Genomic DNA, 26899 nt, shown 5'->3' with positions numbered 1-26899 from the left:
GATGAAGGTTTATGCCGAAATGCATCAGCCTGATGTGGCAATCCATAAAAATATAGTGTAATTGATGTCAAGTCTTGTCTTACTTTTAATTAAAATGAAAGTGTTTTGGAGTGCCGCCATTCTAATGTTTTCATGGATTTTTGGGAGTTAGGATATACAAATCATATCTAGCCGTCAAATACAAAAAAACCTTATATCCCAGAGTCTTGTGGATCATTTACAAAGGAACTTAAAAATAATGTTTTGATTGTCTTGGTTGTCTGTATTGGGATTTGCCTCTTAAATATGGATCAAAGGGATATGTGCGTAAACCTTTGTCTGATATGGTAATTGGTAAAGTAGCTGTTTTGGCCTTAGTAATCACATCACCTTCAGAAAAAGGGAGACAGAATGACCAATTATCACTACAGTGGTTATTTTGTGAGAGGGATAGGCCAGTGTGTGAGACTGGGAGAGAGAATGAGACAATGAGAAAGACAGAGGGACAGACAGAGAAAGAGGAAAAAGAGCACCTACCTCCATGTGATGCCAAACGTGGGCCTGGGTGAAGGATATGGCCAGATATCCAGGGCTGGCTTGGCATTGTAGCTAAAGATGGACACCTCACGGATTCCACCTCGCCTCGCCAGCACCTTCAAGTCATCACCGGGTAGCACGAAAATACTTTTCCGGTTGCTCTTCGTGACAAATTTACTGTACGAGGGCAGGGCTGTGTCCGAACGCGTCTTCTTGGTGCGAGAAAACTTGAGGAGGCGGACCCTGCCCTTCGTTGAAGAGCAGTACTCCTCATTCACCCCAACAGAGGACACCGAGGTTTTCCCGCTGCTGTCTGTGGTTGACTTACTAACGGAGGCCGACAGAGTCATCTTGTGCTCTTGCATCACTGTTTCGCTCTGGCTGTCTTCCAACTGACTGTCAGGAGTGGGCGAACGGACTTTGGTCACAGTTGTTTTGGTCATGGTGGTCAGAGTGGACACCGCACTGCTCTCTGTTGTTGACATCGTAGTGGATGTGGGAGCTGTCACGTCTCCAGAGGCATTTGATGACACCATGGCTATCCGCCTCTCCGTGGAAACTACTGTCGTGGTGGTGGTGGTGGTTGTTGATACCTGGGTGATAATGGTCCTGAGTGCTTCTGTTGTGCCGCTGTGGCTGTTCTCCTCTGCAAAGTCGTCACTCAAACTAGATTCCTCAGCTGAGGGTATCGGAGACGGCGCCATTCTGATGACCTTGACCGCAGGTTTAGTTTTGGTCTCCCCAGACTGAACCGGTGATGTGCTGTTGTGCTGCAGAGTGCTCTGAGAATTTGCTTCAAGTGCTTCTATGTTGTTCTCCAGTCTTGACACCTTTGCTGTAGGCTGGTAGTCCTCTTCTAATGTCATCACCTTGTCCTCCACCTCTACCCGAGGAGCAAGGCTTGGTTCTTTGCCCCCAACCACTGTCTTATCATTTACAGTGGCCACATCTCCGTTCATTAAGGGCTTTTGTTGTGTGCTGTCCTTCAACGTAACAACCAGACTTTCCCCTTCAACCTTACCTATGCTGTTCAGCTTCGGCTGCGTACTGTTGGTGAGGGAACCATGGTTTGGTGTCACAACAGAGTTTGTCAAGATGACTTCGCTTTCTAAGCCATCTTTCCCATTCACCTGAGGGAGGACGGGAACAGTCTGGGTAGAAAGAGCATTAATTCCCCCAGTTCTACCCTGTCCAACATCTTGCATGTCCTCTTGGTGCTCCTTTGACTCCTTGCCATTTTCCTCTGTGCCTGTTTCTAAGCTTTGCTGAACAGGTTTAGGAAGAGGTGTGTTCTGACTGCATTTCTGGTCAACAGTGGTTGTGGGTGTCCTTACTGGGTCCAATTTCAAGATACTTGACTCAGACCCTGCATTTTCAGTATGTGCAGGCTTGCTAATATCTGATGGTGTACAGGCTGTTTTTTGTTCCAAAGAGTTGTCAATTCCTTGTGCAATTGTTTCTTGTACACCACTAGGCACCTTGAGACCCTCTTGCCCTGAACTGCATGAATTATCTCCTTTGGGCCCTGTAGTCCTTTCCACTAAGTCTGCCTCCAATTCCTGGGGCATTGCCACTGTTTGGTTTTGTGGTGAAGTTGAATCTCCACCTGCAGGGTCTTTGGATGCAGTGTCTGGAACAGGTAAAGAAACACGAGGAACAAACGTCCCATCTGAAGTTTTAGATGGTACAGGCTCCTCTTTGGCTTCACCTGGCCCAGGAATCCGTGATGTGGAAGATTTCTCCTCCACTTTAGCCACTGTCTGGGCTAGAGCCTGGGGCTGGAGTGGTGACCGTGGCCGGACCGGGGTACCCGGAGCTGGGGCTGGAGTGGCTGGAGCTTGGGGTTTGGAAGCGAGGGTCTGCAGTCTCTGCCTCTCCTCCAGGGCATGCTGCTTGACTCGGCGCTCCAGCAGGCTGTCCAGCTTGGAGGCCTTGACCTTCTTCTTGTAGGCGATGCGGGTGAGGAAGCCCTTGCTGACGTCCACTACGTCATAGTTGAATGGCCGCTGATGGCCCACAGTAGGCTCTTCCTTCAAGGAAGCCTTTTCCTGTAGAATACTGGTCCCTAAAGAAAAACAAAGTTAGACATTTAATTCAAAATTCCCTGTTATTATAACATTGATCTTTAGTTCCATTTTCCTTTTCACAACTATTCCGACAGCAAGAGAAATAACAAAAGCAATTTACAAATTAAGCTGAATACCAAATCAGCCTAATTGTACCACCACGTTATTCCACATATCCTTTGTGCTCTACTTTTCCAGTTTTACTTAACCTTCTTATATCCAAGAAACCCAATCTAGTTGACAGTTCTTATGCAGTATACACATAGCATTGAGGTGATAAGAATAGTGAGTTTCATGACTATTAGACTAACAGGATTTGAAATGAAACACCATTCATGTTTTTGAATTTGATTCAGCGCTACTGGAGATTTATTTTTCAGTGCTCTGTCATACCTTGCTCTTCATCTGGTCCTGAGTCTGTGGGGTCCACTTCCATCTTCACGACTGACTCATCTGTGGAGAGTCCCTCAGTCTTCTCTTTCTTATCTAGCTCGTCTTTCTTTGCCATGTCCATCGTCTCATCAGACAGACGATCTGTTGAAGGCTTGGAAGTGGCTGAGCAATCTCCATCTTTCTCCTCAGTGCTACTCATGGCAGCTCCCTGAGCTTGTTGTGATGCTACACTGGGTCGTCGACTCAAATCCAGCAGAGTACATTTCTTGCCAAGTTTGGCATCTATGTAAGAAAGGATGAGAGAGTTTGGTATATTCCTAAGTTGCAGTTATTTCAAAGTTACTGTTATCTCTTATCACCTAGAAATCAAAGAAGACATCACATACTAAATAAATCAATTACACTACTTCAATAACTTTGACAGACAAATTGAACTTAACATAGATGTAATTTTTTTGTAATTAATTAATTACAAAAAACTTACACTGAGATATTTAGATGAGTGAACTGGTAGACTCAAATCTGAAAAACGTTTTGGGACTGAAACACCTCGGTTTTAACATAAAGTAAGTAAACGCTTGTCGTGATGTGTCCATGAATATACAAGTGCAAAACTATCTGACAAGTTATTGAATGACAAGTCTCAGATGGGCAATATTCTTTCACATTCCGGACACACTGGGGCACAATCTGGAACAGATCTCCACATATCTCAGAAAACAACACCCAATGAAAACCACAAACACTTTGAAAAAAAAAAAAAAGAGCCACAATTCACTGAAGGCTATGTATCACACACAATGACATCTTTGAGATTTTTGAATGAGAGGCTAAATCATTCTCAAAGAGAGTCAAAGAGACTCTGAATGAGAGAAACCCAAATTTCACATAACTGAAAACCACATTCCCCCCAATGCAGACCTTCCAGTTCTTTGCGGTAGTTGGCGTTGGTGTTACCAGGGAACTTGGGGACGAACCGCTGCACATGAGTCTTACTGATCCAACTCCAGCCCCCATAGCCCGTCACACGATACTCCTCTCCTTTCTGCTTCCACACCTTCACATAGGGAAAAGAAAGCAGGAGCGGTGGGAGAGAAAGACAGAAAAAAGGAAAGAAGAGGGATAAAGTAATAGTGAGAGGTGGAAGAGGTTCAAAAGAGAAACCGTGAAGGGGGAAAGAAGGAAAAAGCCAAAGAGAGGGGGTGGAGGTGGGAAAGGAGAGAAGGAAGGTAAAAGAGATTAGATGGTTAGAGGTTATTCACACACTGATCATTAATTGGTGAGGGAAATGACTCACAGCGGAGCTTGGCTCGCTGCATCAAACAGCTCTTGATGACTCACACACAAACACACGCACACATACACACACAATCCAGTGTTTCCCACAGGTTCTCAGTTTACATCAGAGGTGAGCCCAGCCACTGATTTTTTTTCAAGCACTAAAGTCGTTCAATCTAGCAAAAGCGCACTGTACTGCAATATTAGCTGACTAATACGCTTCAACCTCATGAATGAGACGACGTTTCAAACTGTCTCTCTGCACAGACACACGGCGAGTCAAAGCCAAAGCATAGGTGTAATAAATTACTGTCACTATAGTTTTCATTCATGCTTCTGGTAATTGGCAGCATGAAATCTTCATTGTTTGAAAACTGTCTACATGAAAATAAATAGTTTTGTCCATTACGCTATGCTGAATGAATCCCAGACAAAAAATTAACGTCTCTGCACTGTGCCAGCTGTAATTTAGCTTGCGTTCAAATAATCCATCAGCATACAATAAATTAAGTGTGGAGGGTGTCTGAGTCCTACCTGGTGTTTAATGGGGAACGTGTACTTGACCCAGGTTGCCTGCTGCATTGTCTCCTCATCCTCCAGCTTCTTCTCCCTCTTCTTCACCTTCTCTTTCTCCTCACGCTCCATGGACGTCATGCGGTGTAACCTGGAAGCATTTCAAAAGTTGACATATAAATTAGCGTAAGCCACAGCACCTAAATTATTCACAGCTCTTTTTTTCTGCTACCATCTCCATTACAGCTGGTGCATACTCAAGAAGTGGTTTATCTAAATTAGATGAAACCTCATTTGGGCGGTTTGAAATAACGAGTCCACAGTGTGTAAAAAGCATTTTGGATTTTATTTGCCTTTCTCTGGTGAATTAAGTCCTTATTGTTTTGGCTAACTGTTGACATCTCAACTTTTCAGTTCAGTCAGCTCAGCTTTGTGGATATTGTAAGCTGCATAAAAATACAACCTTCAAGTATAACCATTTAAAGAACGCAAAGTATTTTTTTTTTTTAAATAACTTAACTTTTTACTTAGTCCAAGGGCCCTCCTGATATGTAAAAATATAAATCTTATGAGCCTTGTGGCCAACAAAAAACATTAACATTATTTTATTATTAATAAGTGTAAATAAACAACTGAGAGCAGCTTCTTGAACATGGTTAACGGGCCTGATCAAAAATGACACTAATTCTAGTTGCTCTTGGCACAACTCCACAAAACACACTTAACCTACAAGTAGCTGAGATGCCCCCCTCCCCCCCAACACACACACACACACACACACACACACACACACACACACACACACACACACACACACACACACACACACACACACACCCCTTGATGTTCATTGCTCATTCACATACACAGTCTGTGTTCCTCACCCTGTGAAAGTCCTTTAAGGGGCGTTGTGATGTTGAAGCATTAGCAGAGGCAGAGGTGGGTGGTACTGGTAGTGGACTCACAGTCTAAATATTATGCCACAGCAGGGGTGGCCTGTTTGATCTGATCTGGTTACGATCACCTGTGTCTGCTAAACTGCACCACTACACACAACCACTGTGCACATGTACTAAATACCTGTTTTAACTTTTTAATTTTTAAGTATCGGGAGGTTTTGCATTTAAAATGCATCTGAAAAGGGCTCAAATAATAAGCAACTCCTTTTTAAGTATGTTTCTGAAAAAGTGTGAGTGTGTGTGCGTACCTGGTGTGTCCCAGTGAGTCCTTCCAGACCGGCAGCATAGCCACAGGTTTGATGGCACACTCCAGGATGGCCAGCGCCAGGGCAAACTCCCTGGCTTTACTGCACATTTGAACAGCTTTGATCCAGTTGGTCCTACAAAACAAACAAAAACAGAATGTCACACGATCACTTGTCAGCCTCTTCCTTTATTCTGTTTAGGCCATGTTTGCTTTGAAACACTTAAAACCATGGTTGTGCTCTTACATTTGGTAAAAATGACACCAAAATCTGACTTTGATTCCCACATGTATCTAAGCACTGGAATAAATGTTTCCCACTCTGTCTCCCAGTACTCCCACTCTGCTCCGTACCTGTGTGAGGCCCAGTTAGGGTGCATAAAAGGCGCTGGCACGTTGTTCTCCAGCTGGATGATGGTGAGTCTCAGCGTGGAGATGGTCAGGACCTTGGACCCGTGGATAGACCCATTCCACTTAAATTCCCCTGCTGGCGTCATGCAGAACTTGTGAGAGAGGTGCCGCCTCTTGTCGTGGTCCTGGGGAAGGAACAGATGGGTAAATTTTAGTCAGGTGAGAAAATTAAGGATAGGTAAGGACCAGCGACTTTTCACCGTCAACTATTTTCAATCAAATTTTGACAGCTAGTAAAGTTTTCATGTTTCGTTTTTAGATAGGTGAGAAGAGGACACAGCAAGGCAAGGACAGAGATGGCAATAACAACAGACACACTACAGAAAAACTGATATCTACATAAAAGATGATGAGTCCACGCCCAAAAATGCCATTTCAACACATTTAGGATTCAGCCATACATCAGCTGCCTTCATCCACTTATTTATATTCATGGTTACAGAAGCTGAAGCCTATCCCAGCATACACTGGTTGAAAGAGAGAGAAAAATACCCTGGAAATGGGTTGCGAGTCCACCATCACAGAGTTAATATACAGACAAACACACTCTCAGTCACATTCATACCTATGGCCTATTTAGAGAATCCAATCTGTCTGATTTGGATGTCTTGGTTATGTGGACAAAAACCTTTGCAAACAAATGCACTCCTCCTTGCTGAGATGCAACAGTGTTATCTTCTGAGCCACCATGTGCTCCACAATAAAATATATATTTATAAATAGTCAAAGGAGAAAGACAAAACATGAAACTGCTACTTGCCTCTCGGTGCTGGTGCTTGTTCAAGGCCAGGGCGTTTGAGCTGTACTGGTTGTGATAGACACGGTACTTCCCCTCCTGGCCTAGCTTGAAGAAGTGGCTGAGGGTTCCCTTCATCACCACCTCCTTGGTGCTGCGTGTGCTGACACGGGTGACATCACCTTGTGCGTTTACTACTAGTACCTAGGGAGGCAGGGGAAAAAAGATAAGAGCCTCGTAAATTTATTCAAAGGCAAGCCAAACTTGACTACTATCGATGCAAACAGAGGCAGGTAGTGGTCAATCAGTGCATCAGAGGCAGTGACATGGTGTACACAGAAACATCAACCATGGCTCACGGCTGTTCAAAAAGAGGGTAATTCAATCAGAACTCTCTATGTTGCTCTAGATAAGATAAATGTTACATGCCTAAAAAGTAGGACAACAAATCTCATTACTGACACTGCAGCCATGAAATCAACTATTCATTCAGCTCTTTGCTATGCTGAAAGTCCTTGTCGGCATGAAGCACTACTTATCTTTATGAATGCTGACCTTCAGGATGGCAAGATAGTTAGAAATGTTGCAGACAGTTTGAAAGATTGTCATTTTAATCCCCAGTACAGACTGTCAAAAATACTTTCTGTGGGCCCCTGAGCAAGGACACCTAACCTTCATCCAGATATGCATGCAGTATTAGAAAACAACACATGGAGTTGTAACCGAGGCGTGTACTTACAGGAGGAAAACCAGTTCTCACCTCCTTGCCCTCCTTGAAGCCCTTGTTGGCTTCGTGCACAGCAGCAGCCACCTGCTGGCTCTTCAGCTGACTCAGTTTGCTGTCCGGGTTCCTAAGCCGGGTCACCATGCGAGTCGCTGACGACCTCTTGGTGCCAGACCCCGCCGCCTCACCGTTTGCTTGCTCTTTACTGTCCCCTGGAAACACAAGACCAATTTTAAAGACAGACAGAGGATGCTAGAGCTGTATGTAATCACATACAGTAGAAAATTCTGCTGGATCCAAAGCCATAGTGTGCTGGGCAGTAACCGTGCAAAAAGAGATATCTTTCCAAGAGTGGTTTTATAAATTACAGACTTGATATGTTTGTATAGCCCTTCCCATGCAGTAGAGCCAGAACTACTATGTATAATGTACTACTACACTGATGAAAGGAGTTCTCAACTAGGGTGTACACTGTGTAGATGACCATTATGATATGGAGGTCAGTTATCTGGTGGGTTTCTTATACTTACATCATTTTGTGCATCTAACTGAACTAAACACAATGCTGATTAAGAGGTGATGCAAATATTTCAACAGCAATATAAACAGTTGTAGAGGTAAGTTGTGATATCAAGCCAAAACAAAAGGATGATGTTGTGTCAGACCTGTGTCATCTAAGCTGGCCAGGGACGACTGGGAGGACTTGTCGGCCAGATCTGGGGGTTCAGGCCCCCTGGGAGGGAGCCCAGTTCCCGTGCTGCTGTTACTGTTCTCCTCGCCGGGATGGGGGGGCTGGCTAAGGCTGGGGACCCCCTCTCCACTGGTCGGGTTAGCCTCCAATAGAGGCTTCTCAGCTACACGAAATGACAAAGAGTATTGTCCATTACACAAACAAGGCTGATTTGTCTAGATTGTTCTGTATCTGTTGTTATTTGTTATGTAATGACATCAAAGGCATCCTTCATGGCTGATTTAAATGTTCCAGGTAGTTATAGGTGTTAACTAAAACTGAGACAGTTAAAACAGAATGAGCAAGAGAAATTCAAGAATCAAAGATACACTGCGGCCAGTGATGACTTTCAAACAGCAGCTCACACTTAACGAAGACAGCAACTTTCCTGCAGTGCTTTCCAAGATAATTAGCAGGGCTGTGGCGCCCTCTAGTGATACAGAGCATGCTTTGCACCAGATAACAAGCTTGTATAAGAGGTATGGGTAGGCTGAAAGCAATGGGCAACTAGACAGGCTACAGAAAGAGTATAACAAGCACGGCCACAAAACAAGGCCTGTGCACAACAACATGACCGTGCTGACCACAACACCTAATGGTGAAGTTCTGTTCACATGAGCATTATTAAAGTTGGATGTGTACAAGCCATCCAATGAGCTCTTTAACAATGGCAAGAGAGCGCTATCTAACCGAGGGTGCCTATAACAAGCAAGCAGCAGAAGAAAAGCTGTCAAAGAAAATTGCACCAGCCAGGCGATGTGAATGCTGCACCCAATTGACTGAGGCCCAGTTCCAGTCATGCTGATTGCTGTGACAAAGCCATCTGATTGCAAATCAATTTACACAATCAGCTTCTCGGCTCTTTGGTGAGAAAGGAAGCATGAGCAACCAAGCGATCAAGAGCACAGTGGCTAAACACCTTCAAGACTGAATCTGAAATCCAAGCCAAAAAGTGGATGACCAAACACCAAAGACAGCGGATGGAGTGAGGCCCACATACAGAGTAATGGCACGAGGGTCAGACAAGAAGGCAGCTGGGAAATGATCAAGCAGAACACTCAAGCAAAGGATGTATGAAAAAACAAACAAGGTTATCATCATTAACGATGATGTGGTTATGTTATTTTCTGTGAAGCTGCCCAGAGAGGCTGATCTGGACTCAGTTTTGCGACTGATGCTGCATGCTGGAGGCTGATTCCAAACAAGGGCAACTTCACCCTGAAACGTCCTCGTATACCTTCGGTGCTGTCACTGACTTCCATATTGGATTGTCCCTCTTTCCCAGCCTCTCCAGAAGAGGCCAGGGGCTTTGGAGCCCCCATGGCCAGGCTCGAGTTTTCAGCGGTGGGGACGGACTGTGCTGAAGCAGGGGCTGCTGGAAGTTTAGGTCCCTCTGAGACGCCACTGCCACTACTGCTCTCCTGACCAGCGGGTGGAGCCTCTACAGCTACAGATGAACAGCAGCAAAGTTGTAAATATCCTAGACCTAATTTGAAAATCCACGGGCAACTGGGTGAGAGAATGTTGAAAGAAGCAAAAATTGGGACTAAGACTGAACAATTAATCAAGATAGTACTGAAACTACAATATGGCTTAGTGCAATATGCGAATTGCAGAGCTGCAATTTTTTGATAAAAAGTAAAATGTGTGAGAGAATACCTTCAGCGTTTTGCCTACCACAGGCATTGGTGGGCGTCAGGGCGGCTTTCCACTGAATCTTGGCATTTTGTGAGTATCATACAATAATTTTGAATTACTGTCATAAAACTTAAATCATGCACATTTAGTTGCCAACCATCCCGTAAAATCCTGAACCATTTCGTAACTGGAAGGCTGCACCATGTCTGCACCGCAAGCGTATCGTCAGTTTCACACTTGCGAGACAACATTGTTCATGTGAGAGTGAAGAATCTCTCTATAAAGAACAGGATCTTCATGTAAGCTACACAATGCATTGTGGAGTTGGTCCTGTTGTCTTAGCATGTGAAATATTTGGAGTGAGCTGCAGTCAGCGAGTGGAACCGCTGTAAACCCCTCCCTGAGGACAGAATAGAAAACTGTTCACACTGATTTTGAGAGACGAATAGCCAGTGGGGAAACTCTGCGGACCAATGGTGTAACTTCATCACTCAGCTTTTCAGTGATGTCAGTGATACTGGGCTCTAAGTAAACATGAACTTGAACTTGAACTCAGTCAACAACAGACACTGCTGTAGGGCGGGCCCCGCTGCTGAGCTCTAGCTGAAACTCCTAAAGCTGCTTTAGCCTGTACTTCTATCTGTGGGTGTGGACCGTGGAGCTGCGACTATGTGGGACACACACACATCACTTCAGAGGCCGGTTATGGTTTATATTGTTGCTCTTGTCGTTCTGTTCAAGTTAATGGGAGTGTTACAATATGTGTAATGCTCTCTCTCTCAGCAACGGTCGACTGTGCTGTGTGTGTGTGTGTGTGTGTGTGTGTGTGTCATAACTAATGACGCCTTTTGACCATACCTTAAGGAACTATTATTTCTAGACAGCACTATTCACTTTCAATATTTTATTATTGACCATGTTATGCTTTCTCCCACCCAGTATTGACTAGGTCAGGAGCTGACCACGGTGTGTTTCGTGGAGCGTTGTCTCCTCTCTCCTCATCATCATCGCATTTTACTCAAAGTGGGAGAAATACTATCAGCAAATACAACGTAAACCGTAGCAAACCCATGACGTTTGAAATAACAAATAGCTTATAGGCTGCAAAATGTAGAGAAACAGATTAATTCAGTGTGTTTTTATTGGGTATCAACCGACTTTAACCACCCACTAAAAAATTTCTAGGGGAAAGTCTGACCATTATAATGAAATACTGTGGTGCTAGAGAGATGCCCTGGTCTCCAAATCGTATCCTCCAGGCATAAACAAAGATGCCTGTTTGGTATAGACTCCAACAAAAATCACATCATCAGTGGTCTTTCCCATGAAAATGAATAATATGATGCAAAAATCCTCACTCTAATTAAATCATGTATCATACCACAATGGCAATATGTGTCAAAATAACTGCAATGATTTTTTTTTTACCATATCATTCAGCCCTAATCGGAGCTATCGGGATAACATAGTGGCTTATTAGAACAAATATGTCAGACAGACATCCTATTCCATATAACCATGGTCACTGTTTAAAAAGCTACATTGCCTGAAAAAACATATTGTGACTCCTAAATTGGACTTAAAATAGCTTTTAAAGGCACTTTCCACTACTTCCTTCACAGTCAAAGGGCTAAGACAACAAACAAATCCACTCTGATTATGATGGACTTCATATCAGTTTCTTTTACAATGTCATCTTGCATCACTGGCGGTGACCATTCATGCATAAATACATATCTCCTATGTGCTCAAGGTTAATTATGAGCCTGACCAAACTTGCCGTTACACACTGAGATGTTTGTACTTTGTTCTGCTTGCAACTGCATGCAAATATTTAGAAACACAACAGTGGCGATTCATTATTATGCAGCGTAAGACCTCTTTCACTGCACTGGATAATGCCTATCCAGCAAGACACTACTATAAATATGGTTTGTGGGTGACAAAATAGTCACTTGCGTCTTGAAAAGGAGCACAGGGTTTTTCATTGGTCCAACAGCCAAATAACGGCCGAATTGATTCCTCAATCAATAACCAATTATGCCACTGCAATGATGTCTTTTTTCAAGGCTCAAATACAGAACACAGGTGAGATACTGAGAGGCCGGAGAACCGTTTTGTCATTTTGTAGTAGAAGTTTGTTTCTTACCATGGTATGTCATTACCATTACTAATGCATCCATTATCACAGTGTGTGCCTACAATTTAACAATTATTTTTCCTCTTGGGTCAACAATTACAAAGTCTTTTCTTTTCTTTTCTTTTTTAAAATAACGCTATTACAGAATCTCTGAAATTAACTCCTGAGCTGTATATTTGTTTACACTCTTCATTCAAAGTATTTTCCAAATGCATAAAACCATAATCATCAAGCTGTTACCTCCAGGTTTGACGCCGTCCTTCTCCTCCTGTGAGGCAGCTTTGGTCCCTTCCTTGACCTCCTCCTTTGCCTCCTTCTCCTCCTCTTTCACCACATCTTTGACCTTGGCCTCCTGTTGCCCTTCTTCCTTCACCTTGGCTTGTTCGCCTTCCTTCTCCACATCCACCTCCTTCTTCTCCCTCTCTATCCGGGCTCTCTGAGCCTCCTCGGCCGCCCGTCTCTTCACCTCCTCCAGCTCCTCCTCCTGCTTGGCCCGCAACCGCTCCAGGATCTCCTCTGGAGATGATGAAAGGGTAAACAGACAAAAGGAGAGGGAGGGAATGATAATGCTGTAAGAAAGAGCAAGAGCTAAGTCTATGACTGGTCCAGAAAAGAAACAATTTATTGATAAGGAGATTTATTTGATTTATTTGAAAAAGCAGGTTAACAGTAATCCATTAGAAATGTATGTGAGTTATATGAAGGACTGGAAAATGTATCAGTATTATGATATGAGACTAGATACTGTCTGGGATTTTTGAATATTGCATTATTGTGATATGGCATCTGTTGTCTTCTCCTGCTTTGAAAGGCTGTATTACAGTAAAGGGATGCAATTTTCTGAACTCATGAGGCTGTTCTAGCTGTTCTATTATTTTCCTCTACCTGCTTGGTCATCATATCCACATTACTAGTGATTAGCAAAAATCTCTTGGGTGCAAATACTGTACTTATGAAAGCAACATGTCTTTGTCCATTTCACCGAGCCCCGGTGTCCAAAAAGCAAAAAGCAGTTGTTAGTGAAGAGGAGCAAATTCTGTCTGGCCACAATAAAAAGAATAACTCGATCTGAAGACAGAATGGTGTTGAATTAAGCAGGGTTGAGCTGTGGTGGGAAACTAGGACAACAGCAACAAACTGAAAGCCAGTGCGAGACATTAATTCTACAGGTATCAAAGATGACCTGGCGACTCCAAACAACCGGATCCCTGAAGCAATCGCACCACTGCCTGGTCACACAGTCAGAATATTGAGATAATATCAGCAGAAACAGTCAAGATAAGGAGATGGTAATTTGAGAGGCACCAACCTTGACAGTGTAAGTTATGACAAGCACGAAATCCTCTTTAGTGTTTAAAACTGAGCGGAACCATGAAAATTGAAAAGTTGTGACAAGGGCGCTGGAATCAATTTCAATAACTTGTCCACTAAGAAAAATACACAACTTTTGTATGTATGTTTAAAAAAAAAAAATCTTAAACGAAAATCCTATTTACACAACTCATAATCTTGAATTCCAATTATACGCTGCCGTAAAACATGTTACATATGGTTCCCAACCCGCTGTTCAGTCAAGTTACATATTCCTCTGTGTGGCCAGAGAGCTCATTGGCACCATGCTGGGTTTTGAATTGAACACCCCGGAGTTAATGTGGTGCGGTGCAGCAGCGCTGATAGCCACATGTAGAGAGGTAAGCACCTTTGGTCATATCTAGCAGTGGAAGACTGTGGTGAGATCATTTACGAGCGTATGACTCATTGCTATCACCGTTCCAGCCTAACATAAGCTGGGAGATATAAAACCTCTTTCTGCACTGGAAGCCAGTTTGCTCACATTTAGCACAGTGAACGGTGGATGGGTAAACAGTTGTTTCCTTCCTTCCTTTTTCCTTATAATCCTCATTTTAAATGGATCGGGGGGAGGGGTTCATGTTATAGTTTGTACATTTCCATTCTCTCTCAAATCACCTAAAAGCATGTGATCAGGACAGTAAAAACGAGAGGTAAAATATAGCTGCGAGCCACAATTCACGGCGTCTGAGCTCAACAGACAGTCTTTGACTTATATCACATCCGCACACTCTGAAAACATGCCACATGTGTAAACTGTCACAATGTTGGCAAGTAGGATTTGGCTACCGGAGAGTCAAACGCACCCTGGACTTTTGTTTCCCCAGAGAAGGTGATTTACTGACTGCCCCACAGGGAAGACATGGTTTTCCACACACCGCCTTATAACGTGAGCCATGACATCACATGTGCCAAACTGGGGTATTTTTTCTGTTTAAACTTAAAATGCTTACAACAGTGATAATGTTGGTGATAAAATTCTGGAGGAAAAATTTTCACACAACATTCTGCTGATTCCCTGTATACTGTCAAACACTTCAGTGAAATTTGATCAAAGATTTGGTGAAAAAGAAAATGTACATACAGCACAAAATACATGTGACATCTCACATCTAAAGAGGCTCTGTGCTAAATTTGGTAGCATTTGAATGAAGACTTTAGAAGATATAGACGTGAATTAATTTTGCATATTTTGAAAAATACAGAGTGACAGACTTCTGAATTGACAATAGCTCGCAGTGAGGCAAACCTTTCTCATGATTCAGTGGATGTGCTGATACCTTTAGCAGACATGCAAGAGAAACGATAAAAAAAAAAAAATAATAATCCAAGCAATCATAAGACTGTTCCTGCAGCTTCAGTGCTTGGACCGCTAATAATGCAGTGAAAAGCAGAAAAGGTAGGAATTTTGAATAGAAACTTGTGTGTCCACAACACTTTGAAATGCTGAACACAACAAAGACAGAAAAAAGTAATTCGTGAAATAAACAAAACAAAAAAATCCGTTAAAAACATGTTCAGTGAGAAAGGGCGAATGATCACAAAAGGGTAGTTATGTTGTATTATGCAGTTATATGCTGTTATATTAAGGGCAGTGTAAGAGCCAGGGGAAACACCAATCTCAGTGTGTCAGTCTGTCTGTTTTTGCTGAGTGCCGTGCCGCTTCAAATAAGAAAGATCACATTAAGCAGAACGAGCAGTGGAGTGTGTAAATCATGAGCCCATCAATTTACTGACAAGCTCCCAAAAAACAACTGCCACAATTTTATTTTCTCACACCTCTTTTCCTCATTGGTTCAACAGCAGTGGTGCACACGATCAGGATAGTACACACCCACAGTATCTCTCTTACTAAAGGTGTGACACCTGAGAGGTGAAGCAGAACGGAGCTTCATAGTAGAATAAGTCTTGAATTTCACTGTTGTCATTGTGGACGCGCCACAGCCAAATTTCATACTGAGTGACAGTCACTTGACAGCTCTCTGTAACAATGCAGCTCCAACACGTGGCAAAAATTGATACCTAAAAAAAAAAAAAATTCCACTGGCCTTGCACATAACCCACCAGTTGACAGCAGGATTCCAGGCTAACAGCATTTATTCCCAAAAGCTATGACTCCGCTGTCAAAAACTGCACTTGTCACACTCTTGCTAATCAATCTGTGACTAGTGTTTTTTTAAGACATGGCTAATGCAAAATTGCCCAAATCAGGCTAGATAATTGAGGCTAATGAGTTACATGTGGTAAAAGTCACCAAATACACCGACAAGGCTGGAACTGCAAAAACCCTGAGGGAATATACTGAATTTTCAGAAATGCAGGTCTTTTTTCAATGTACTGTCCAATTACTCACCTCTATCTATACAATACTGCGCATGCTACAAGACTACTCAGATGCTATGAGCTAGTTCATGCCATGCACTGTAGCACACAAAATAACCTTGTAGCTGGCACAATAAGTTCAACAAGGTGCTTGTTGGATAGAAAGTGTGTGAATTTAAGCCGCATCCCTTTTCCTGTATAACCTACACTGCTGCTTCTACTCTACCTGTCAGATCACTTAGCCATCAGGCGTGCAACAGAGAAAAAAGGTTAAGACCTGTGTTCAGAGAGAATCTTTCTGATTTATCAGTTCTCAAAAAAAATGCTTGGGCTGAGTGCTATTTTCCACTCCAGCTGTTGCGAAAAAACTCTCGAAGGCCTGTCTGAAATGCAGTGCCGTTTCACTCACGCTGAACTGTTTGGAATTTCCACTGCAAAAACGAGATGAATGCTACAAACATGTTCAGCAGATGTATGCACACCATTTTCATTTAAAAAACAAAAAAAGAAAAACAGAAAGAAAGAAAGAAATGAGGAAAGGGCACAGGCACAGTGAAGAGACACATCCATGGGGAATATGATGCTGACAAAAAGGAAGGAACGAAAAACTGAGGGGAATCTTCAAGTCCTGGACACCAGCCAAACTGGTAAGGTTACATAATGGCTGAGCTGATTCCTATGGCCGAGCTATCTATGACTGGGTGGCATTCATGGGTGCTGGGGAGAAGGCAGACAGAGGAGTGGAGAGGAGAGGGAGGAATGAGAGAGAGGGGGTGAGATAGGCTGCTCTGAGAGAAAATCATTTTAGCCTGACATAAGAGATCCTTCTCTCTTCTCTCGGCTGCAGTTAAACCCATCGAGTAGAGAGCAGATTTCATTTCCTACAGCACTGTGCCAGAGTCACTGACAGTGATGCATCCTGGGTGGATTATTTCAACAACAAGACAAAGGAGCCGCAGCTGTCTTACCATTGGCAGCGGTGAGGAAGCACTTGTTGTTGCCGCGGACCTTGTTGGTCAGGTCCTCGGTGATGTCCATGTGGGTGTGCACCTCCTCCCTGATCTCCTCCAGCGCTGTGTACAGGTCCGTCTCCCAGTAGTCCTTATCCAGGTGGTCTATCAGCTCTGCCAGCTGGACCTGGAGAAAACAGAGGAAAGGCAGTGTTGACAAGAAGGAGATGGCAGAAAAAAGGTTCAATATAAAATGACATATGTGTTATAACAGCTGTATTATCACAAAATGTGGGCCATTCCTTTCAAAAGGTTTGATTCCTCTTGAGTGAAGACCAAACAGAGTGAGGCATATCGGGAAGGAACAACAACACAACTTCAGTCTCCACTAAAGGAGTAAATGGGAGCTGAGCATCTGAAGAGCCAAAAATGCAACGATGAGTCCCATTTACCTTGGTGCTGTAGTACCAGATGGCTTTGTCCTCCTGCTCACCATCCTCCTCACTGTAGGGGAGAGAAAAGAGAGGAGAAAAGTGCAGAGGGAGGCAAAAATTGAGAGGTGGCAACAGGGAGGAAGAAAGATAGATAAGAAAAGGAGAGGAGTGGAGAAAGGGAAGATGGAGGGAAGATTGCAATATATAAATATGAGTGAGCAGCAAATGGGACAAACATAAAGTACAAGGAAGAGAGCAAAGTGAATTGAGGCACAACAGCACATTTAACATGACAGGACAATTTGTTTCTGGAGTATTAAAAATGCAAGTACTGCCACCTTGCTTAGGGAAAACTCCCATTTTAAGTTGCTGGTTTCATTTCTAGTTACAAAGATTTTGCCCTTTCATGGTTAAACAAGGCGATTTATCATCATTCAACATTCAACAAAGTGGACGTTGCAGAATGCATGTCAGAGTCTCTGTGACCGACACGATGCATTTCCATTCTTGTTACAGGCAATCAGAAAGTGACTGAATCCACAGTGCGGCACAACTGCCAAAAAATATCATCAGCCACATACCTTGCAACTTAGTTATGCACGTGAGCGATATTTACATGATGATGAGAAGATGATGAAAAATAATGAACAAATAGGACTGTCTAAACAGGGAACCTAAGTCAACATCAAACCCACTCGGCTCTGGTTCACGCTCGTCTATTCCACTACATTACAGATTACACCCACATGATACCAGCCAACTACACGGTGTATGGTTCCCATCCAGAAATATATTATACAATGCCTTAACTGAGCATCGACACACACTTATCCCACTGAGGCAAACCTAATGTTTGTCAGAAAGTGCTGCAGCATTACCGCTGCCTGTGGAATGGGGGTAGAACTACACGTCTGGGGTAGACCTGATCACCGGTTATCGATGGGTTTATTGACCGATGCTAAATGGACTTTGGAATCTGGAAATCGACCAATATTATCGACCCTGACGATAATCAGTTGGGTCTTAGTTGGAAGATTGTGACAAAAAATGGGCAATATATCAATATTTTATCGCTATCGTGATATGGGACGAGAGTAGATGTGGTCTGGGATTTTGGATGTTGTAATATCTTATGGCATAAGAGGTGTCTTTTCCCGGTTTTAAAAGCTTCATTACAGTAACATCATGTAATTTTCTGAACTTACCTAACTGTTCTTGATGGTCTATTATTTGCTTTTACTGGCTTAGTTATGGCATTTTTGTATTTAACCTAGACATGAAATATGAAAACAGGACTTCGGCTACCATAAACGGTGTTATCCATTTTTTAGTGTATAGTCCTGGATGAAAAAATAAAATAAAAGGAAAATCCAGATGCTTGGCATTTCAGTGGTATCAGAGGTTATTACAACTGGGCAGTGGACACCAGCAAAGGGAACTACCTGTGTGGGAAAAAAACATTCAGCCAGTTGAATTTAATGTCCAGGTGGCAGAGCGGCATACTTTCCAAACTGCGATATGCTTCACAACACTGCCATCAGTGAAAAAACAAGTTCTCCTTCAAATACATTTTCCACAAAAATATGCCTGTGTACATTGTAGGGCAGAGGGTTGATGCCTACTGATTCAAAGGCAGTCTCAGACTCAGCAGACCCAGCACAATGAGAAATACAACTCCTGACTGGGGTGCTTGAAACTATGTAGCAGCAGTAGAGTGGAAGATTTGACAGCTTTTTGCTCAGCATGGCCCATGCCAGGGACTGGGAAGCCTGAGGCAATGATACAATAGTGTCTATTCAGCATCCACCCAGGACTTCACTACAGGCGTGTGCAGACACACACACACACACACACACACACACCTTAGTAATGTGCACATTCACTGCACGTACACCAACTTGCACAAATGTACCTCTGTGCATATTACTTGTACACACACACTCAGAGGGGACAGTAAAGATCTATTACACAGCACCTGCTGGGGGCCAATTTGGTAAGAGGGAGGTAGCAGAGAGATGGAGAGGGAGAGAGAGAGAGAGAGAGAGAGAGAGAGAGAGAGAGAGAGAGAGAGAGAGAGAGAGAGAGGGAGATAAAGAAACCGAGTCCTTGTACATTCTTTAAATCTTATATTGTTCAGGTGATCCATGGTCCTTTGTGCTTTATGAAGCAGGCTGCCTGCAGCTGCTGACCCAGCACATGCACCATCTGTGACTGCTCAATAGCTAGATCATATGCTAACGTATGGGACTAATAATGCTGACCATCATTGCCTACGTTAAGCCTACTGGAAGGATGCCGCTATTTTAGGTATGCGTGCTGTTTAGTCGATGCTCTGTATAAGCAGAACCATGCTCACAACCATGCTCACAAAACTTGCAGTATGTTTGTCATTGCATATAATACTAACTAATATAGTCATTTCTTTGGGGTTAAATCCTGTTTGCAAATGCTGATGTATTACCAGGTTCTTCTGTCTATTCTCAATAAGTAACTTCAACTTGCAGGTACACTTTGCTCTCAAAGTAACAGCCTAGTTTACTGATGCCGATGGGTAGCAAGGAGGTTGGTGGAAATGTAATGCAACCACACTAATAGCATCGCAGACATTTTCTCTGACAAGCATATACTTCACATTATATAATCACTGATCTTTAGATAGGTGGATAGGATTGAGTTGCATGCCCCACAGGGTTACTCTGACAATGTAAATGGCAGTTGTATGCCTCATAACAAATTATCATGCACAACGGAAAATTATAGGATTACTGCTCATATCCCACTTCGTATCTTCCTGTGGATACTTGGACAATTTGTATACGAGTTCAACAGTAATGGTGAAAACTTTGGAGGTAAAGCAAATGGCAGTAAATTTTGCATTAGACCTGGACTACTGCAACCAAAAACACCTAGAAATTTCACACATACTTTTCTATCCAACTGTTTTAGGGATACTGACGTCTTGATGGTGCTTACTTTGAGTAATAACTTCAGTGTATCCTTAAAATATAAAGTCATGTCACTTCTTCAAACACCCCCCTCTTCCATATAGGAAATGCCATAAAATATTCCTGGTTTCTGAATTTATTCTCATAAAAACAAAACAAAAACAAGACTCCTGTGAACACTTACACTACAATGCGGCGGTTGAGGAACCAGTATTTGCGTTGGTGCCGGTCGTAGCCGATGGGCAGTTGCCGGATGTACGGGCGACTCTTCTGAGCCTCAGGTATGCAATCTGCCACGCCAGGTACCTTGTGTGCCACACACACCTCACACTGCCACTCATCCTCTGGTACTTCCTGCAATGGTGGTTTAACACACTCCAAATGGTAGACAGCTGAGCATGTCTCACAGCACAGCAAGTCGCCAAGGCGATGACACACCCTGCAGTGGTCATCATAGGCGACCACCCCTTCCGACATCAGCTCCTCTCGGGCAATGTTGGTCGCAAGGAACTGATCCACCAGAAACTGGAGGACTTTGATTTTACTCTCCAGCGGTTCATATGGGTATTCCTCTCCTTCCTGACAAGGCAGGATGTGCCGGTACTCCGGATCACTCTCACAGTACGCCCGCACTACCTCCGGCCAAGTCATGCCGTCCACAAAATACAGAGTGGAGTTGACGGAGTCCTTAAGGTCAGCAGGACCGAATGTGGTGTTGGAAGTGTCCTCCTCTCTAAGAATGGCTTTGAGCAGGGAGATGTGGGTCTCAGCCAGCAGCGTGCACTGCTCCTGGCCAGCCAAAGCTGCACAGAAGTCCTCAAAGCGAAACGGAGAGAGGCGCAGCACTGAGCCAAAGTTGCGCAGGACCTCATAGACGGCAGACACATTGAGGAGCTGTGAGGCAGGAATCAGGAGGTCGTCAGAGGACTTGGGGAGCTCCAGCTGAGGAACGTCCTTGGACTCAAAGATGGGAGACTGGGGTTGCAATGCTCGACTCCTTCTGCGGCCTGTGAGAGGGAAAGAAAGGCGGGATGAAAAAGGAAAAGAGAGAAGCAGGTACACCATAATTAAAGAGTAAAATACAGGCAAAAAGGTGAGATACCTTGAGTTTGTGTTAACTGCATCCATTCTTTAATATCAAAATTTAAAAAGAAAATACAAAATATTACAGTGGAGGATGCATGACAGTCCCTCTTAGCATTTAAAATACAGATATTTGAGGAGGACTTCTGTGTGCCTGCAGAGTAATAGGGCCGTTGTTGCTTTTAGTCATAACAGGGATGTTGGTATGTAGCAACCGGCAACTGTTGACATTTTTGTGAAATGCACAATCTGCCATGATGAATTAAGCTTATGACTAATATCAGTCAATGTACACTAATGCCTGAACCTATTTACAGCCATCTGGCTTCACTGGACTGTGATGTCTGATGTTCACCACCACAGTGGTTTGTGTGGCACGGATGGGATGCGTGTCAGCACCTCCAAGTCTGAGGCAGTGGGTCTGTGGCTTGTCCTGTCCAGATGGGGGAAAAAGTAACTGCTCAAAATGAAGGCACGGGGGTACTTTGGAGGTTTATTCATGGGAGAAGGTAAGACGAATTGTGAGACTGACTGCCCTGTTTGAAGGAGCTGAGCAAAGCAAAGTTCTCAATTTTTTGCTTGATCTTTCCTCTGACCCTCATCTGTGGCCCATGAGCTCTGGGTATTAACTGACTGAATGTGATCCAAGATAAAAGTGAATGAAACGTGGTTCCTCTGCAGTGTGGCTGGCAACTCTCCTTGTGATGGGGTTAGGACTGAGGAGCTCAGCAACCTGACAAGACCTCACGGCCTCCTCACTGAGAGGAAACAGGTCAGGTGGTTCAGGCAGATCAAACTGGAGTTGGACACAGAACATAGTGAAGGGTCAACATCTCCCAGCTGGCCTCAGAGCGCCCGGGTTCCCCCAGGAAGAGCTGGAGGTCTTGAAGATGCCTGGACTGCTCTGCTCACCCTGTTGCTTTTACAACCCTGACTCATGTCACCAGCTAGAAAATGGATGAATAATTCTGGCATGATAAACTGAAAATTTTACTCTCCTAGGGAAAAAAAAATAACACTCTATTGACAATAAACCAACAATATCTAGCATTGATAGCACCCAGAGTCATTAATCTGAAATGTTTTGTAAAACTAGTGGAGCATCTGATTTTTGTAAACCGGGGATTAATGACATTTTGAATGGGATTATTTCTAATGCAGTGTGAAACTGGCGAAGTGACATTAAAGGAGACAAACAAGCACCATCCTTTCCCCAGACATTAAACAACGTGACCCCAGTGGAATTGTAAGGCTCCTTTTCTTTCAACCATTGTAATGTGTGCGGATGTGCATGTACCTGCAAATTCCCTCCGGCCTGTGTGTGTGTTATGCATGTGTGCGTATATATGTGAAAACAGTGTGAATATATGTGACCCTATGCCCATGGGAGTGAATGTAATGCATGTCTGCCATGAATCTTATTAAAACCTCTCCACTGCACAATGCTGCCATGTTCACAGATATATTAGCAAAGCAGGCAGGCAAGCAGGCTGGCCATTTAAGGTTGAGAGTTATTTGTGTAATCTTTCCTAAACCACTTCTGGTACCAAAGATTGAGTGGAGTCCAGCAGAGTGGTATAAAGCGAACAACTTAAGAATCAGGCAACCCACTGCCCTTTGAAAATGTTACTTTCAAGTCTATTTGGAGCAAAGAGGACATGTGAAGATGATGAATGCTGTTCTAACAGCAGAGGCAGACTAAATGTGAGTATGACTTGGCAGGTAGAGGCAAAAAAAACAAAAAAAAACACACTATGTTTCAAACACTATGTTGAAAAAAAAAATCTGCAAGAAGGAGCAAATATATAATGCCATGGATATGGTCCAAAACTGGACTTTGCTCATAATAAGAAAGTGTCATGAACAAAGTACCAAAATTTCACTGGTCTTTACAACTATTTTTCCTCTAATCCTGTGTGGAGTTAGTTGTAATGACCGGCACAATGTCTCCCATGCATGCATGACATTATATAACACATGGGTCAATTGATTTTTGCAGACATCAATTCAGTAAACATGGCTGTCCATAACTTGGGGGGGAGGTTTAATTTGCTCATCTGATACACTTTGGAGTGGTTGCTATGGTAACGGTGCAACACAGTACGTAATATTGTAATGAGTTGGTGTTTGCAACAGGTGAAATCAGAGCGCCTCTATTCAAAACAAAGCCATGTCAAACTCATATGGGCCAGCGTTACACAACCAAAATGTGTCTTTTAACTACATGAAAGTCAATCTGACCAAGGTTAAATGTGGGCGCTTTCTTGCTCATTGAGAATAACGACAATCGGTTTCATTTTTGACAACAAACGGTGTTATTATTATTGACTAGAGTTGCATTACTGCAGCTCCAGGCGAAGTTTTAGCGGTTCGCAAGAGATAAAGTACAAACATGGCGTTTACAAAGGCAGAATTTAGTTTTTTACCGAGCGTCATATTGTAAACATGGACAAAAATGTTTGCACATTCGTGGAAATACCGAATGAATGAGTCCAAAGTGGCGAACACAGCCTGCAACTGTTACATGTTGTTTCTCTGTCTGAATGGCGACACGTCAAACGCAGCGCGCACGAGGTAAACCGGTAAAAAAAAATAAACAAACACGGATCACTTCTTCATCATAAATTGACAACAAAAAAAATGTGCTGAGCCGACAAATTGCAAAAACACATGCGATGCGATTCAAGCGTGGTGCAGATCTGCAAGCCAGCGGCCAGCAGAGCACACGGTAAACAAAGGCCTGTTTCTGAGTGCAATCTCCATTTTGAACAATGCGGCTTGCTTTCTCTAACAGGGTGAATATAAAACTGCACACTTCAAAATTATTCAAAACTGCTTTGCCTAAGCTGGGGGCACGTGCAAACCGACGTACCTGGGGTGCTACCGAGCGTGCTGTGGCTCCTAAAGCTGCTCTCGGTGCAGTAGCTGGCATCATCATCATCTGGTAATTCCTCCAGATAGTCAGAGTCGTTTCCCAAGGCCTCCTCCTCTTCAAGATCCGACGAGGGGTTTTCGTTCAGGAGTTCATCCTCCTCTGACCTGTAGCTTAGATTATCTTCCTCCTCGTCGCTGTTGTCGTCGTACACCACCTTGGTTTGGGGCCGCCGCACTCCTCCTCTGCCGCCGCGGCCGCCTCTCGACCCCCTGCCTCTCCCTCTGCTTCCTCTGCCCCGCGATGCCGCCGCCGCCGCCGCGGTGCTGCTTCCAACTTTCCTGCGGCCCCTGGACGAATGAAAGTTATCCCGACCGGAGATTTCTGTCTCCAGTTCGCCAGAGCCTCCACCACAAACACCGCCACCTCCGCCCCGTCCTCGTCCCCTTCCCCTGCCTCTTCCACGGCCACGCATCCCCCGGGTTCTGCCTCCCCGGGAGCCGCGCACTGGCCCGGGTGATCCTTCCCGCATCACGGCTGCCTGTTTGGGCGGCCTTCCTCTTCTCCCCCTCATTGTAGGAGAGAGTATCTTCTGTTCCGTTTCAATCTCGGTGGTTAAATGGTCCGTGCAACCCGGAGAAAACGGGGGAGAAAAAAACAACCAATCTTGCGAGAGTTCCCGAAAGGTCCCCGCCAAGCCCCGGTCTCGATTTAAGGGCGGAAAGCTCAAACCGAATGGCCGGTGTCCCGCTCTGGGTCGCCTGCAGTCGCCATTTTTCTTCTCGGCTCTCCCTCCGTTGAAAACACAGCAGGCCCCAGAGCTGCGTCAAGCTCGCTATACCTTGCCACACCAACACCGGAAGTACAACGGCTTTACCTCGCAAATAAATCAAAAGATGTTTGCCACACTTGTGGAAAGAATAAAAGTTGTTGGGGGACACGCAGTGATAAACTCGTGTCTTTTTTTAGTTTTGTTTAAATCCATACATAACATTTCTTCTTATTTCCAGTTTATCATTATAGTTAAGCCACAAAAACGTCCTCCGAACGTTTTCACATTACTGGTTTTATTTTGAAAGTTACTTCCGGAATTGTCGTTTTTATTCTGTCTAATATGACAATGGCAGGCCTGAGTGGATGTGTGGTCACGTGACTAACTATTCTACAATAGACGCAATTGCTGTGTTAGTTCATAAAATTAGTTATCCATGCAAACGCAATTCCCAGCAGCAGTGTATTAGCGCTGGCTTGTGTGTTTCAGGTTTAATCACAAGCGAATCGAGCACGTTTGTGTGAAACAGCATCATGAATTATCGGTCCTGTCGTCGTCGTCTTCGCTGCAAGGCGAGAGGATAAGCATACATCCGACATTTAGCGCTTTCTCTTGAACCTTATTCTGTCATACAAGTTAACAATGCACACATTTCAGGGTCGCAGAAGTTATGTGAATGCGACCGTCGTAGCGATACATATTTATAAACAAAGGTATCATACAACCGCCTACTCATTTTAATTCATACACAATGAAAATGTACTTAATATTACCCTTTATTGCCATTAATTCAGTAAACTTGAACCTAACATCAGTGCATCCTGTCTTACGAAACAGATTATCATGTTATTATTTTTTGTCTCTGTTGTAACAGAAAGCAATATTCCTGATTCTGACCAGATTATGAAAAATGCAACTATTTTACAGTGACAATAAGTACAGTGAGGGACCACCTCTGACATCCCTATCGAGTCTCTCTTGTTATCTTTTTTTGGTCGTGGTGCCCTCTTGCTATATGGCTTATGATTGTTGAGTTTCATTCATCAGGGGGTTATTTGCCATTATGTATTCTTAGTTCACTCTCTTGTGCTAGGTGGCAAGCAAATCAAGGTTAATATTATGTAATAGTGGGCTATGTATTAGCCTGTTACTTTAAAATGCTGTTACAGCCCTTCTCCAAACACAACCAACTGTAGCCGAGTTGGTAGTATTTTAGAAGAGCAATATCATCACTGTGCCGTTCTTTGTAAATCACTTCAATGAATACAGTTGGGCCTACTGACTGATCGTGTGACAGAACTCGATCTTATAAATAAAATGTGATCGAAGTATTGTATTCTGTGTAGATACAGGTTTATGAAGATTATTAGCTCCCTGCTATGCTAACGAGTTGTCGTGGCCGAGTGGTTAAGGCGATGGACTAGAAATCCATTGGGGTCTCCCCGCGCAGGTTCGAATCCTGCCGACAACGACACGTTTTTATATTTTTTTAATTTTTATTTTTTAACCTTGACTTTTTTTTTTTTTTTAGCAACGATTCTGATGGGAACACTACAAAGGCGGTGGTTTGTATTCACCCAAAAAGGATAACTAGTTTTTGACGTCTAAGGCTGCATCCACTCCAATGGATGCAGCCAATGCTTTTGTAAAATAGCCTACTGGTAATGACAGTTACTGTTATTCATGACATTGAAAACTGAATATTATTCCGCCGTGTAATATTAGAAGTTAGGAATAGGAGGAACATATTGTATATTGTAAAAAGGGTATTAAAATATCTTGATATATTCCTAAGTAAAACAAGACTCCCTAAATTTAAATTG

General features: G+C 43.5%; 1 protein-coding gene and 1 non-coding gene across 5 annotated transcripts in view; one reads left to right on the top strand and one right to left on the bottom strand.

The window, feature by feature from the left end:
* Positions 1-25093, bottom strand: part of LOC115374610 (nucleosome-remodeling factor subunit BPTF) — a 62973-nt gene extending 37880 nt beyond the window's left edge. For 3 of the 4 annotated variants that reach the window (XM_030073632.1, XM_030073798.1, XM_030073719.1), the window contains exons 1-15: positions 24305-25093; positions 20534-21356; positions 17423-17474; positions 16989-17157; positions 12589-12864; positions 9808-10017; positions 8506-8694; positions 7877-8052; positions 7141-7320; positions 6324-6505; positions 5974-6105; positions 4788-4917; positions 3897-4032; positions 2976-3257; positions 517-2581 (exon numbers count right to left, since the gene is read on the bottom strand). In XM_030073632.1, coding sequence (XP_029929492.1) covers positions 517-2581; positions 2976-3257; positions 3897-4032; positions 4788-4917; positions 5974-6105; positions 6324-6505; positions 7141-7320; positions 7877-8052; positions 8506-8694; positions 9808-10017; positions 12589-12864; positions 16989-17157; positions 17423-17474; positions 20534-21356; positions 24305-24878 — 5576 coding nt within the window. In that variant the 5' untranslated portion in view covers positions 24879-25093. The remainder of the gene's footprint in view (positions 1-516; positions 2582-2975; positions 3258-3896; positions 4033-4787; positions 4918-5973; positions 6106-6323; positions 6506-7140; positions 7321-7876; positions 8053-8505; positions 8695-9807; positions 10018-12588; positions 12865-16988; positions 17158-17422; positions 17475-20533; positions 21357-24304) is intronic. The other variant, XM_030073877.1, reaches the window with a different exon arrangement.
* A 1372-nt stretch (positions 25094-26465) lies between these two features.
* Positions 26466-26547, top strand: trnas-aga (transfer RNA serine (anticodon AGA)). The gene has a single exon. It is a non-coding gene; the product is annotated as a tRNA-Ser (tRNA).
* The last annotated feature ends 352 nt before the right edge of the window (positions 26548-26899 follow it).

This window comes from Myripristis murdjan, chromosome 1, assembly GCF_902150065.1.
Source record: "Myripristis murdjan chromosome 1, fMyrMur1.1, whole genome shotgun sequence".
Lineage (NCBI taxonomy): Eukaryota > Metazoa > Chordata > Actinopteri > Holocentriformes > Holocentridae > Myripristis > Myripristis murdjan.
Note: the sequence above shows the minus strand (reverse complement) of the source record. Positions and strands in the feature narration are given on the sequence as shown.